General features: G+C 35.9%; 1 protein-coding gene across 9 annotated transcripts in view; it reads right to left on the reverse strand.

Moving 5' to 3' along the window:
* Positions 1 to 1,413: 1,413 nt before the first annotated feature.
* Positions 1,414 to 16,180, reverse strand: part of LOC18446704 (putative DUF21 domain-containing protein At3g13070, chloroplastic) — a 39,368-nt gene continuing 24,601 nt past the window's right edge. For 3 of the 9 annotated variants that reach the window (XM_006856814.4, XM_020675064.2, XM_088849746.1), the window contains 8 exons: positions 15,509 to 15,648; positions 15,342 to 15,417; positions 15,156 to 15,219; positions 14,752 to 14,843; positions 14,167 to 14,232; positions 12,106 to 12,222; positions 10,489 to 10,668; positions 1,414 to 2,877 (listed from right to left, as the gene is read on the reverse strand). In XM_006856814.4, the coding sequence (XP_006856876.1) occupies positions 2,620 to 2,877; positions 10,489 to 10,668; positions 12,106 to 12,222; positions 14,167 to 14,232; positions 14,752 to 14,843; positions 15,156 to 15,219; positions 15,342 to 15,417; positions 15,509 to 15,648 (993 nt within the window). In that variant the 3' untranslated portion in view covers positions 1,414 to 2,619. Of the gene's footprint in view, positions 2,878 to 10,488; positions 10,669 to 12,105; positions 12,223 to 14,166; positions 14,233 to 14,751; positions 14,886 to 15,155; positions 15,220 to 15,341; positions 15,418 to 15,508; positions 15,649 to 16,180 lie in introns of all 9 variants that reach the window. The other 6 variants (XR_016042798.1, XR_016042797.1, XR_016042802.1 and 3 more) reach the window with 3 other exon arrangements.

Genomic DNA, 16,180 nt, shown 5'->3' on the forward strand with positions numbered 1-16,180 from the left:
ACTAGGACCTGGTAGAGTATTGAGACAGTTTTCGGCCCGACCCTTTTTCACATTAAAAAAAATGCAAACAAAAGATTTTTTTTTTAACCATTTTTTTGTTCTTTTTTCAATCAATAATCCATTTCCAACCCTTGTTTTAATCAATCTGGGCACAAATCAAATCTTCTTAGCTTCAAAGAATCATTATTTTGATCACAAATTGTAATTGCAAGATTTTTTTTTTTTCCCATAAGAACCCCTAATCTTTAGCCCTAAAATCCAATCTGCATTCTTTGCAAATATCTCATATTTTTCACCTAAATAAACTAAAATTTGATTCAAAATACCAGTATCGGAGCTCTCAAACAGAACCCCATAACAAGTTTTTAGATTATAGCCAAAATAGAAGATATCGAGGGCCCAAATTTAAGAGATATTTCAAACTCAAGATCCAAAGTACTTAATTTCTTTCTCATTGTTTCACAAAATACATTCAAATTTGCCCCTGCCCCGAAATGTTTCTATTCGCAAAAGGCTTGACAAATTTTTTGGATCAAAACCAAAAATCTCTTGGGATCAATTTTTGGTTTTTTTGTTATTTTAATTTCCTAATATGTTTTTTCGTTTTAATTTCTTGATTTTGCTTTCGATTTGTACCTTCTATTAGATGATTTGTCCCAAAATATTTTTATCTGCAAAAGCATTAACAAATTTTTTGAATCAGCATTATCATTGCCTTTTTTTAATTATTTGGGATCCACAGCACGACTCTTAATCCATCATTCTGCTCTATTAAAAGACATACCCTTAATGAAGCCGTAATCCTCTTTATCTTTTCGAACTACTTCCAACCAAGCATCTTTTGAAATCAATTTTTGGTTTTTCGATTATTTTTCTTCCAAATGTGCTTTTTTTCAGTTTAATTTCTTAATTTTGATTTATGATTTATCTCCTATTAGATGATTTGTCCCAAAATGTTTCTATTTGCAAAAGCATTAACAGATTTTTTGGACCATCATCACCATTATCATAACCTTTTCCCAGTTAATTGAAATTGGCTGTCATGGTATGTCATTATGCTCTATTAAAAGCTATACCTCAGTGAGATTGTAAATCCCCACATCTTTTCGGACTACTTCTAACCAAAAATCATTTGAGATTGATTTTTGATTTTTTGGTAATTTTTCTTCCCAATGTATTTTTGCGTTTTTATTTGTTGATTTTGATTTCGATTTGTATCTCATATTAGATGAAATCCAATATTTGATTCTCTTTTTTTTTCTTTCAGACTTTTTTTGTCTTTCTTCTTGTTTTTTTTCCATTCTCTTTTTAAGATGCCTGAGTTGGGTTCAGCTGGCTCGGACCAGGCAAATACCCAATTCAGCTACCTAAGCAGGTTTCCAACACTTTGCTTTATAGCATATGCCAAACTGGTTTAAGAGGAAGCGCCAAATTGATATTTTTATCAAAATTCAATTCGAAATCTTCTTTAACTGATTCGCAAGGCACCCAAATGGAAGTAATCTTACAGGAAGCTATAAGCAGTTAACAGGCAGAATTGGGCAGGCTTCAAGAAAGAATAGTGCATAGGACATATGACCATCTACCCACGAAAAAAGCGGGTGCAGCAAAAGAAGCATCTGCAGCTTTGTTGGGGAGAGGCCATGTGAGAACAAGAGCTTAAAGACAAAATAAGAGGATGGTGGGGGCCATAAATTAGTTCACTTGAAGCTCCAAACCCCCAAAATCATTCCCCCCCCCCCCCCCCCTTCCAACTCTTTGTCCACCTTCAAAATTATATTATTCCTCACCACAACCCAACAAAAAGCACATCAACCCAACAGAAGAGCCAACAATTATTCCCATCCAAATGCAACCCTCCAACCCTTTCTCTCTCTAAATTCTCTCTCCCCCAAAAGCCGGATTTTCCTCCCGTGCATCCAACAACCCAACTCCTTGGATAACCCCAAAACCCACACTTTTTCTCCTTGGATTTTGTATCAGCAAAGCGGATTCTCCTTGCCCTATTGCATGTATATATATATCCATCTGCATATATACATGCGGACACATATGCACAAAAGCCTCAAAGAAGACCACGCCTATTAACCCCCTCACAGAATTCAGGAAAATTTCCTCAATGGGTCGGCACACTGAACCGACAGAGGTGCAATCTTCTATAGCTCTCCTGCAAGAAAGATTCAGACAGTTGCAGAGGATCAAAGAGATGAGAGAGGAGAGAGAGTTTCGACGACTCTTAATTGGGGCAAAGATTGGAGGCATTCCTGATCAGTGCAATGACTTTCTTGGCCATATTTGTTCAGAACCAACTTCCCCATGTAGACCTCGAGGTCCTCTTGTTCATTCAGGTTTTCCTCCCGAATTGGAGAGGCAATCCCCAGAATTCCGAACAGTGGAGATACCTTTTTTTACAACATCTTGGACGAATAAAGCAAATGGACGCTTCAGACTCGAACTTGAAGTGAACAAATGGGAGGATACAGAGGTTGATACTTCGCTTCATCTGTAGAATACATAAATTTGTCTTTTTTTCTTTCATGTTTTTCTCCTTTTTTCTTTTCTTTTTTTTAATTTTTTTGGTTTTGTTAATTTAGTGGGGGTAAAAATGCAGGAAGTGCGCTACTGTTTAATGTAATTATCATGGTCATCAGTGTCCCTGGCAATAAGATTGTGATCATCGGTGTAGCCATCTTCAGCCTTATTTTGATATAAACTTTCTGGAGCATCAGTCTTGTCCACGTCCTGGTTACCTCTCCATTTTCTCTTCATGATTCTTGGAACTACTCGAGTCACTGACTCAGCATCCAGTTTGACATCTTCCTCGTTTATACGTTCAAATCTAACTGCACCCACCTTTCTCGCATTTCCCTCCAATATCTGTGTGGCATGTGCAGAATCAGCATAGTGAGAGAGAGAGAGAGAGAGGCATGCATGGATTAGCAAAAATGCTAAGCTAGTAACTGAAATAATTGTGATACGCTTAAGACTTAAGAGGCAGAAAGTAATGGCAGAGGCCCTTTGCTGGTATTTTCTTGCTAAACATGAAATTTCTCTTGCAAGATAAAATAATAGATTTGCACATAAAGAAAGGGATTAAAATATAGCAGCACATGTTGCCTCACTTGTGCTGCAACCGTAACTCTCAAAAAGCATAAGGTATGAATTGAAAATTAAAATATATATATATATATATATATATATATATATATATATATATATATAGCAAAATGCTGAGATTAACCCACTAGCTCATATGAACATATGAGCCCAACGGTCCAGATTGAATCTAGGCCGATCTGACTGTCATGACCTCATTTCGTATTTGAATTTTAATTTTTTTTATACAAATCCAAATAACTTGAAATTTTAGGTGTCCATTCTTCTCATCAAGGAACACCTAATAAAAATATTTAAAAAATAATTCGTAATAAATAAATTGACCAAAATACCCCCAAAACATTTCAGGGGTATTTTGGTCAATTTATTTATTGTAAATTATTTTTTTGATATTTTTATTAGATTATCATATTTTTGAAGAACACACGTCTAAAATTTCAAGTTATTTGGATTTGTAGAAAAATAAATTAAAATTCAAATACAAAATGAGGTGGTGACCGTCAGATCGCCCCAAATTCAATCTGGGCCATTGGGCTCATATGTTCATATAAGTTAGTAGGCTAATCTCAGCATTTTTCATATATATATATATATATATATATATATATATATATATATATATATATATATATATATATATATATATATATATATATATATATATATAAGAAAACCCTTAAAAACGCCATGGGGCGAAAGTGAACAATGATTTCACCCTGAAAAGTCGCAATGGCTCTTGTAGTACGTCTAGTGCGGTCGATTTTTCCATGCCATCCAAAAAAATCACACGGCACCAAGCCTATAGCCGAAACACTGTTCATTTTCGCACATAGGTGTTGCATAGTGGCTTCCATATATATATATATATATATATACCAGTTAGGGAGCAAGATGCAGTAAGACTTCTTTTTATTATATATTAATGTACATTATGTGACACCACTCCCCCCCCCCCCCCTTCCCCCGGTTTGCCAGAAAAGTGTTATAAATTGGGCATTCTTTTTAAGGTCTCATAAAAAAAAATGGACCTTCTGTAACACCCAAAGAAAATGGAAAAATATAGACATTCCATTGTTCTCAAAACATTTTAACTGTCAAGATTCACATCTATAAAAAAAAGAAGTGAATATTTACACATGCATGAGAATTATATAATCCAATTCAAGACACAATAAACATCACATGTTACACCTTTGGCCAATGTAATGCACCGGTTAACTTTCCCAACCAAATATCTACAAGGCATGCATATAATTATTTCTTTTTATGTTTGACACAAGACCAAAGATTTTGGACACGAACTCTAAAACACTACACAAAATTAGCTTCTTTGGTTTCATTAAACCTGAAGTTTGAGAATCAGTACAGTTTTCACTGCACAACCCACATCAAAGAAATCAGATCTACCAGTCTTTTGACCTTCCCAAGCACAGAGTTTGCATGGTGCTAAACATTGAACTCCCAACCATCGGCACCATATCATCCTACCGCCTGTCCCGTTTTACCATCTCTAGGTCCTCCCTGTAGCTGCTCCCTGTACCAGCTGCTATCAAACTCAATTTTGGAGGCAGTTCCTTAGAGCCCTGGTCTGGCCAATGTAGGATGCTTCTCTACAAATCATGCAGGAGAGACCCTCCTCGTTCCTTAACTTCTCTGGCTCCACAGGAAATGGGGTGACCCACTGCATCCCCATGGAGGTTTGAAATCATTTTCGAACAATTCTTCCACCTATGTCGTGATATCATGGTCAAAATTTCAGGAAAGATTGGTGTGAAGGAAACTCCACTTCCGATGCCTTGGAAAGGGAAATTGCGACACTAACTTCTCTCCTAGTGACCCAACACCCAATTCCCCCTTTCCCTAATCAGCATATTTTTCGTGCAGGCTCAGCCGCAATTTTCATAAATCACTGTATTACACTTCCATGCCTTCGGTTTTTATGTACCTTATAGCAACTTGTAAAAATTCTTAATGAACTCAATACAGTAGTTACTCATCCCCCCAAAAAAAAGGAATCAGTACCATCCATGGCAACCTCAGCCAGCAGCCCAGGCCCCAACAACTGGATCCGATAAGTCTGCTGGTCATTTGATGCACTTGTCAGGGCAGGTTGGCACCTATTTCTAAAGGATGGAGCCCTATGATGCTCTTTCAGATATCAAGCCTTACATAGTGTTTGGCATGCTAATATATTGCTTTATACTGCACCCTAAGTGAAATATTGATACAGGCCCCACACTCTACTGTTGCTAAGTCCCAATTTCTAGTCGTTAGCTTTTCTGGGTTGCTCTCATGATATATAAGCCTGCATTTATGGGCCCCAGCAAGCCAATTTTAGAGCGCCATCTAGATGTGTAGCATGTGCAGACCTCCATCTAGATGTGTAGCATATATAGATAAACTAGTAGATGAAGAGGTGTGTATAAACAAATATTCTAATAAATATTTCTAAAAGAAAAAGTAAAAAATTGTGTAAACAACCTGTATTAGACAAAAAATTTAAAATAACAAAAATATAAACATACATTGTCATAAATGTTAAATATTGTAAACGTGTATATGTCCCAATAAATTTATACAAAAAGTCTACATGTATTTGTATGATATACAAGATAATCAACCATATATACATACATATGTATATAGGGTTACTCTAGAATACACCACACTAATGGTAAACTTAGAATTTACTGCTCCAAAATATTTGACCATAAAATGCTCTTATGTGTTAAAAAAATGACCTTTAATTATGAAGAGCTCATGCATGTTTAGGAAGGATACTTTTGTCTTTTTAAAATTCCTCCAAAACTCAATTTTGGAATGAATGATGAGTGGATCTAAGCAATTTAATATTACAAATATGCTCTTCTCAAAATTTTCAAAGAAGCTATTGTTAAATCGCATTTTTATATTTGTAAGAGAATTTTGCTGTCAAAAATTTTGGAGTAGGAAATTCTAAGTTCACCATAATCTATACACACACAAATGCCAAGGACTAGTAAAGAAAGGTTATTAGATAAAGAGGGTCCGATGAGCTATGCAACTTGATGCAGGAGACTCATTTTCGATGCAGACAATAAATATATTTTATTTTTAAAAAATACAATTTATAATAATACGAAGTCTAACATGAAAAAGTGACTTCTTAATATTAGGCACTTTAATTTAGTATTTGTCCCTAATATATATGTTGTTGATAGAGAGTAACAAATTAGGGAAGCCCCTCAATAAAACATTTGGCAATGCTTGATCATGAAACCCCTTCATGTCAATCTTGGCAAATACAACATGAGAAATTGGTAAGGGAAAGTATGGTTTCCAACAAGAAGCTTCATTCTGCCATGGTACATAATTTACTGCTTTGCCTTACCTCTATCAAGCACATAGTTCTTTGTCCAAATAAGGGAAGCCCATTCTAGTGCACGATACCATTCAAGAGATAACTCATCTTGTCCATACATTTCCACTGGTTCTAATCCTGATGTACAAGGCCATGTGTGATAGGAGCTATAAGCAGACTGATTTGCATCTCAACAATATGAACAATACTTAACTGCCATCAACAATAGCGGCTAGATTCTCATGTCTATCATCAATGAGGAATATACTATTTTTCCCAATTTTGACGAGACCCAATTCAATAAAACAAGAGAGAAATGTGTTCCAAATTACTGCATCTCTCATGGAAACTTTATCCATCACGTTCATGTTTTGTCCACAAGAAAAGTTGTAATATTTGTAGCACATATGCATTGTATTCTTGTCCATGAACATACCTGAGGTAGCTCGTTTACAAACTTTAAAATGGGTTAAGATGAATGCATTGCAGCCACGAGCTCTTTCCATTAGGATTTAGTGAGATTTTGTTGGGGTTCTCCACTCAAAACAAAGCAATAGCCCAGTGTAATCACCCCCATCTTCACCATCAGAAACACCGTCACCAACATTATCTTCCTGGCCAATAGCATGTTCTTCATTGAAAATAGGACCAGCTTCTTTCTTTTCAACAAAGGTAGAGTCACCAACTTCTTCATCATAAATAGATTCTTCTACCATACTCGAATCCTCATCAAGGTACAGATTAAAGATTGGTAGTAAGTCCCCATGATCACTATAGGTGACTTCTAGGTCCTCTTCCTAACTGTAATCATCAAAACAGGATCGCAAAATGCTTGCTATCCTCATCATAAAACTTCGCGATCTCAACCTTGAGACCGGTTTCCCATCTCTTGCTATCACTATCCATATGATTAGCTACATCTCTCCTTGGAGCTTGATCATGGAAAGGATTTATGGATTCCTCGTCTACCTCTATCTCATACTCTTGAGGTAGGGCTTCCATTTGTGCCAAATGCAGAGCTAAGGTTTCGACCAATCTCCTCAGATCAACAATCCCTTCTTACGAACTAGCATTAGAGGCTTTTATAGTTCCTCCTTTTCCTCTACATGGAGGTATGACTGTTGATCTATGGCACAAAATCGATGCTAGAGTATCATGCTACAATAACTTGCTACCATGCTATAGTACGTTGCCATAGTACCGTCCTTACTTATAGTCAGGCTCTGATACCAACCAGGTGCAGACCTAGTAGCTTGAGCTTGGGCTTAGTGAAGTAGGAGATAGGGAAGATCCAGAAATAGAGAGATTCAAAAACTAGATGTAACAAAAGGAGCATTTGCTGCTCTAGGGTTTTGAATAAAAGTCCACGACATCATCCATTATGCTTGAGTACATCCCTTATATAATAAAACCCTAAATAAGACTTAATCTTGGCCATCCATCAAATATATTACGACTCTTTATTCTAAAAAACTTTAAGCGAGTAAAAAGACATAAAAGGCTCTATAAATTTCTACTTATGCCCCTAAGTGAATAAAAAGACATAAGAAATAAATAAAAGACAGAAAAGGATAGACTTAATGACTAATTTGCCCTTATGTGGTTCCACCTGTAAACTTTAAGCTTATCTCTCTTGTCGACAATGTTTCAAAAAGCGTTAGGCGGCACGCAGTCGGCCATGGGGGTCCAGACCGCCCAGCGCCTAGGCGGGCGCCCAGAACCTGGGTGGCCCAGGTTCTGACCCTTGATAGAGGGACTCATGGTACGACTGAGGGTATGGCCATGATCCCAGTTTTAAAAAAAAAAAAAAAGACAGAAGTTGAGAAGAAAATTTTGATAATCCATAAGACCATAATCCATATTTTCATGCAATGCTAAAACAGTAAAACCATACAAGCATACACTAATAGTCTGATACATTGTAGCTAGTAGAACTAGAAACTGGGAAGTAGAAATAGAAACTAAAAATAAGAAAAAGAAAATATACATAAATTCAGAAAATATACATAAATTCAGAAAATATACAGTCTAGGACACAATAGGCAACACTCAACAGTCAACACAACAATCAACACTCAACACCAAGAGTCTTCATTCTTCAGTCATCATCATCATCAGAAGGAATATGATAAGCTTCATCATATGCATCAGAATCGAGGCCATCATCATCAGAATCATCTCCCTCTTCAATATAACGCTCGTCCTCCTCTGTTTCTTCTGAATTTGCCTCTTCCTCCTCCTCTTCTACCTCCCTCTTACTAGTATGTGCAGATGAGGCCCTAAGAGTCTTGGCTGCTCTACACTTTTCTATCCTTTTGTGCTTCCCTGAACTCAAATATTGTATAATTTCCTCCCTGGTAGTCTCAAGAACATTTTTACACAGGGCAACATCCCACTTAATACCGGTAAGGTGTTTTTTTAAACCGATAAATGCCCCATTAGTATCATTTTCACAATAATTACATTTAATAGGATTTTTGTCATTTGGGTTCGGGTTACAACCATACTTCCAACCCAGATCACCACTTCTAGAAGAACCTTGAAAAGATATTTCTACAGAACAATGATCATTTTCATCATTTTCTAGTTCTTTTAAATATAGAAGTTGTCTAATCTCATCGCGAATAGCTTCAGGAACCTTTTTACAAGAAGCAACATTCGCTTTAATACCGGCAAGATGTTTCTTGAATTGGTTAATACCCCTATTGGTATCTTTTCACAAAAATTATATCTTATATATTTTTTATCGTTTGGTTTTGGGTTATAACCATACTTCCAACTTGGATCACTTCTTCTAGAAGCAGCAGAAATAGACTTATTCAAATGACAATGATTTTGTTCTTGTTTTTGTTTTACAGAACTCATATATTGCTTAATCTCTTCTCTGATAGCTTCAAGAATATTTTTACAAGGGGCAACATCCCCCTTAATACCGCCAAGATGTTTCTTAAACTGGTTTATGCCCCTTTCGTATCTTTTTTACAAAATTGCATCTAATGCAATTTTTGTCATTTGGATTCGGGTTATATCCATATTTCCAACCCAGATCTCCACTTCGACTAGATCCTGAAGAAGACATCTCAAAATAAAACAAGCATTCTAAAAAATAAATTTTTGCATTTACTTTGATTGCCTGAACTCCAAACTCTCACCTCTCAGATGTTTTTTGGTGCTAAAATAATAAAAAACACCCTCTAATAGGATTATAAAACTCCAAAACTATATCAAATCTACTTGGGTGATGTTTGGATCTATTTTCTGTAACTTTGAGAAACACTTCCATCCAATGAAAGTCACAAAATTTAGTTTTCTTGAGGTTTGTTTCTCTCTATAATGGGTTCTTGTGGGTTTAGGTTTGAAATGAACATAAACAGATCCTTCAAACCCTTTATATTTCAAAAAAATCAATACAACGAAAAATAAATAAAAAATTCCCCCCGTAGGCAGGGCGCAGGCCCTAGGCAGCCGCCCAGGGACTACCGCCCAGTTTGGTAGCCTAGGCTTGGGTGATACGCCCAGGCCTTCTGGACCGCCTAGGCACTAGGTGGTCCGCTTTTTTGAACACTGCTTGTCGAGATACTTGAGAGCAATATTCCGTGCTGCATCAAATACAAACCAGTATCTAATACATACAGATATACAAACACACACAGGTTTCCCACATATTCATGCTTAAGTCTACTACAATAAAATACAAATTTCTTAACCTAATAAGATTTTAAAAAACTAAAAATTTCCTATTCTGACCCTAATAAGAAACAACTTCCAAGACCCTTAAAGATTCCAGAAGGTGCCCTACCAAAGAGCATCGCCAATTCTAGGCATCAGTAAGTGTTGCTTGTGAATCATAGGTAAGATAATCAATGGAGCCATCATATTTCAAGTATAGATATGTTTACTTTCCAAATGCAAAACATAGGCTAACTCCGAGTTTTACAGGTTCATTAGCTTAAGTGCCAACATGAAATAACAAGTCATAAGAATCACTAAAATTGATATTAAATCCAAAAGTTCTTTATCATAAGACATACCTCAAGCTTAAAAGTCTGATTCTTCTCTTGGTGCCCTTGGCGATCATTTTCCTGATCTGGATACTCGTTGTTCTCTTTTGTGTCTGCTTTCTCAAGTATCAATTTGATAGTCTCACCGGTCCTAGGAATACATCCAAATGCCTCACAAATAAAACCAGAAACTGTCTCATATTGATGTCCCTAGTGACCAAAAACAAAAGGTGATAAGGATGTATATTTCCAAAAGGAAGTGAGTGAAGTACAGTGTGACCACTGAATGTCTATAGCTAATAAACTAGCGTACATTTCATCATAAATAAAAAATAAAAAAAATGATAAGTATCATTAAAAATTATGAATCTAAGTTCCAAATGTTCCTAACTCCTACTGTCCCAAAAACAATAAGTAAATGTTTTCCATTAATAAGATGCTTAGTTTCTAATTAACCAGTTTCCTTGGTCATGCAACTAGGTCCAATTTGAATGGACCACTAAACATGACTTCTACTATTTTTTGACATATACTGGTGGGGGAACACTCCTACAACACATTCCATCCTTTCCATATTTTTAACATACTTTTGTAAAAAGCGCCGCAAATTGTCCCAAAACCCTAAATTTGAGAAAACAATTGAATGTCGTTAAAATGCATCAATTATAAGAAGAAAGGCCTGTTTCTCAGAAACCTCATTGGCATTAGTATGATTTGATGCATTGAAGCCCCTTGAGGATAAAAAGGCAAACATGGACATATGCAGACAAATAAAGTATGAGACTTTCTCTTAACATCAATCACAACTGAAATGGCCAAGCAGTGATAGAGCAAACTCGATTAAAACCAAAAAACCACTCAAGGACACCCATGCAAACCAGGAAGCTGAAAGCCCAAAGAATAGAACAGACAGACCCGGCCAACTAAAACCTGAAGAGTGGACCCCAAAGTATACAAGGTGCAAAAAAGGCATTTTGAAAACTATCTTAAACCAGCCCATGGACTTGAAACCCCAATCTAATCACTCCCCAAATGAATTATCTCAATAATATTGACAATAAAAGTCCCTCACCATGAACTCCAGCTCAAATCCATGCAGGGTAGCCATCCAACTGGAAATGACCAAAAATAGATGACAGATGAAATGACACAATAGCTACACATATGACCAAAAACAGCCTAAAGCAATGGCGAACAAAAACTCAGTTTGGACAACATACAATTCATGAATGTGTTTTCATCACATCAGCCCTCAAGTTTATTTGGAACTGAATGCCATAAAGAATATACAAAGGAAATATAAAGAGGCCATTTACCAGAATGATCCTTGGGCATAATCTTGAAAAACAGAAAATATTCCTAATTGTCTGGGGCAATGCAATGTGAAACTGATTTTGGAAAAGCCACAAAAAACTCATCAATATTTTTTCATGACATCAAGTGTGTGCTGATCTATAAAGTTTACTATAGACTGAATATCACAAACATTATTTCATTAATGGCAACACCACAAACATTCTAACTTAGGATTGGCATTTTAAAAACATCCTGATCAATGATCACTCCATAATCCTTGTGTGCCGCGTGCATTATCTTAAAGTAAAGAAAACATCTCATCGTGATTAATAGTTCTCTATAAGTTCCAACCTCAGGAAGTTTGATTGTTAGCTCTTCTGATAGCTGGTCAATGGATGTATTTGCATCAACATCATATACACCATCTGCTCGCATCACAATGTAGCCAGTTTTCCTTTGTATCTCTTCCTGTTACAGACCAAAACATAGTAAGCATATGCTTAATCATGACAGAAAATTTTGGATATCGTAATTTTATTTACAGGGAAGACCATCATTTCATTATCTTGATAAGTAAGAAACAACATACATTATTTCAAAGATGAGAAACATGCAAATAAAACAGACTATTCTTATAAGACATGACACATACATATGAATGCATAACACATTTTATGGAAAAATCAAAAGATCATATGGAAGCTTCAATAAATTGTCAAAGATATGACTAGTTGTGCGCATGCTTTAACCTTAATGTGCTTTCAGGCATAGCATGCATGTGCAGACACACAGACCCACAAGAGAGAAGTTTTAAGGGATTTCACCCAGTGGAAAGGAGGATATCAAATCCATCAACTGAAAGAAACGTAGCTTCGAAGTTTGAATAGTACTAGATGGATAGACAGGAGAAAAGGGTAAGTAGAATCAAAGTTCTCAAAACATTCCAAAGCACATACAGTCCTACTTACGGGCAAAAGCAGTGAAGAACAAAAGCGTGATAATGAAACATTCCAAAGCACAAGCAACATTATATTTAAGGGTAAAATGTGAAGCAAAAGCGTGCTAAGGAAAGTAGAAATATTGTGCTTCTTCTCTGAGGGAACTATGAAAAGGATTTTTGAAATCCTATGGGTTGTTTAATGTTCCTAAATTCTTCGATAGCTAATGGAAAAATCAAGAAGGCAGAAGATATTATAAGAACATAATAATTCCAGCTAAACTCTAAAATGTATGAATCATTTTCGTAAACCACATGGGTAACCGTAAATCAGAAAGAAATGCAACTTTTTAGTGGACATCTAGGGGCTCATGGAAGACCTGAGACGCGCTCCCATAGCAAACATAATTGCATTCAGTGACATGAGCGTAAAAAAATAAGAACTCCTGGTCATTCTCTCCAACAATGAGAATACTACTGGTAGATTAGACACTTGCTGTCACATTACATCTTGCTTATGCATAAAATGTATATGACGTTATGAACATCTTTCAAAATGGCATAGATTAGATTAAATGTGACTCTATTAAGTAATGACAGTCATTATTCTCTTGACCTATGTTTTGCACAAATCAGATCACCATACATCATACTATTTGAAGTTAGGCTATCATTGCATCCATTCAAATTTCCATGAACATTATTGAGAGAATCATGCGGAGTTCTTCTACGATGGCCTGTCTTGACTTCAATCTCATCACTGCTTTTGTTTCATGCACATCAGTAATGCAAGTGAGACTAAATTATCGTGTTACTTTAGGAAAGATTAATTAAAATCTAAACTATCAAGGGAAGCGCAAATTCATAGGAAATCAAGATGTACCAGTTGTGATCTAAAAAAAAAATCCAACAGGATACTAATCCATCCATAAAATGGCCAGCATCCTTTCAAATCCAATTTTTTGCAAGTCTAAATATAGCAGGCCTAAATGTAATAAATATGTTTTTTTTTTTTCTTGGAAAGTTGAGAATTCAAAATAAATATCTCAGCTCACATGTTGATCCTAGATTTCAAGATTGCAATTTGGATGTCGGTGTTTCTATAATTAGAGTCACTCTCACTATTAATCGTGTGATAGCTCATTAATCCTAACTTGAAGTAGATATAAACTAGAAATAACATGAATGCCCATGTTAAGTCATCATGAAGTATCACACATGAGGAGGCATAAAAAAGAAAACAGTTTCCATTAAAAACAACTATAGCATCCGTAACAGATTTGCTCGTACAAAGATGTCTAATCATAGATGTACAAGAGTAGAAACCAAGGCAATCTAGAGGAAAAGAGCACTGCAAAAAAATAAATAACTTCCATAGACCATGCAAGTAGGAAGAAAAACATAAGCATTTCATTTGTCACCTTTGAATCGGTCTATGAAAGTAGGAAGAAAAACATAAGCATTTCATTTGTCACCTTTGAATCATTTTCATCAAATATTTCCCCAACAATTTCTTCCACAACATCCTCCAGTGTTACAATCTGTTTCATACACAACCAATATGGAATAAATATAACCACCGCGCTCATACATGTATATCAAAGGTAATGGTGCCTTAATGAAGTTATCAATCAAGTCTGAATTTAGTGTATTAATATAAATAACAAAATTGCCCAGCACATAGTTTCTGGGATCTCCAAACCTAACTGGCAATGCCACTCCAGAATCTCGCTCTGGCGCTCTGGAAAAGGGATCTTCAAAGGATCCTAAAAGGTTGGGATCAAGGTCCCTAGCATTTAGGGATCTCGATCCCAAAAATGGCCATCCAACAGGACTATTTCCAATAATGCTTTGCTAATTTGGTCCCTTCCATCATAACTATCTCCAATATTATTGTCAAAAGAATTATGGTGGAAAAATATAGTTGCCACTGTTCCTAAAAAAATCCTTTTACTAAAAAATCAAAAGGAAAATTAAATAGATAAAAGAAAAAAATTAAATATCCAAGAACATCAAAGTGCTACAATATCAAAAGAAAAAAATACGTAAGGGAAACATACCCCTATAGTTCCACCGTATTCATTTAAAACAACAGCCATGTGAACCTTCCTGATGCGGAACTCTCTCAGCAAATTCCAGACAGACATCGAATCTGGATTACCAACACAAAGTCATCTCTCATCTTGAAATATACCTGATATAAAATATATTTAATGTAAACCTCTCTATAGCTTGAAAACATATAAGGCACGCATCACGAACAGTTACATCTTGCAACAATTTTATGAGTAGAAACAGGCGTCCATCTAAATGAGGAAACTCTTAATATATATCCGAAATCATGGATTATCCTGGCAAAATAGAGTTTTTTTAATGGTACAAAAAGATTTGAACGTCATAACATTGCAATCATGGATATCAAGAAAATATCACAAAAATAGAGAGGTTTTTGAATCTCAACTACCAGGAACAAAATAGGCAGGCTTGTGAGCAATGTCTCCAACCTTTGCAGAGTCAAGAAGCTCAACCTTTAATGCAGCCAGCAAAAATTATCAGCTAACAGTATAAACTACAGTAAAATCATTAATATGCCACACTTGGAATGACATCAGAAAGCATGCAAGCTTCAATAATCTATGTGGAACCTGACCTTATCGACATCCAACATGTCCATTGCATAAGCTATACCCACAATATTGTCAACGCGTTCCTCAAAAACAGGCGTCCTAAAAGTTTGTCCAGAATGCAAAAACCCGTTAGCAAAACTGCTTATGAATAATAAGCCTCAGTTATGCTTATGCAACACAGGTGAGGTACCTCGTATACTGATGGGTCAACCATAAGTTCCGAAAATCAATAAGGGTAGCACTAGCATCAATTGCAACTACATCAACAAGGGGAGTCATCACCTCACGAACATGTGTATCTTTTATCTCTAAGACATTTTCAATCATGTCCTGAAGAAAAACCCATAAAAGATACCAATGAGTAACGTTTCTAGGGAACTGTCCAAAGCCACATCTAGACAATCTTGAAAGCAATTCATTTGCGTCCACGAATAAAGTAGTATGGGAGTATTAATAAAAGAGGTCCAAGAATTCACAACATAGCATTGAAGGACATGATTTTACTAAAACATGCTGGCCCAAATAACAACAACAACAAATCTAGAGTGCGTAAGTTGAAAGTGGAGATAGTTCATAGTATGAAGGTGCCAAAAAGAATCATTATAGAAAAGGATGGCTAGAATATAAGCTCTAAGAGGTAGATGAAGAGATGTATAGGGAACTTGAGTATCTGTGGAAGATGAGGGCTGCTTCAGCAGTGGAAAGGGAAGAAAGATGTCAAAGTAAAGCAACAAAGGAAGTGGAAGAGTACAAGAGCGTATTTGAGTATCTCTAGTACAAGGGACAAGGGAGGGAGACAAAGATGCATGTCACAAAGACAAGGAAGACCTATATGACGATTGACAAATAAGAAAAAGAAAGA

Source organism: Amborella trichopoda, chromosome 10 (assembly GCF_054954075.1).
Source record: "Amborella trichopoda isolate Santa Cruz 75 chromosome 10, AtrichopodaSantaCruz75HAP2 v2.0, whole genome shotgun sequence".
Classification (NCBI taxonomy): domain Eukaryota; kingdom Viridiplantae; phylum Streptophyta; class Magnoliopsida; order Amborellales; family Amborellaceae; genus Amborella; species Amborella trichopoda.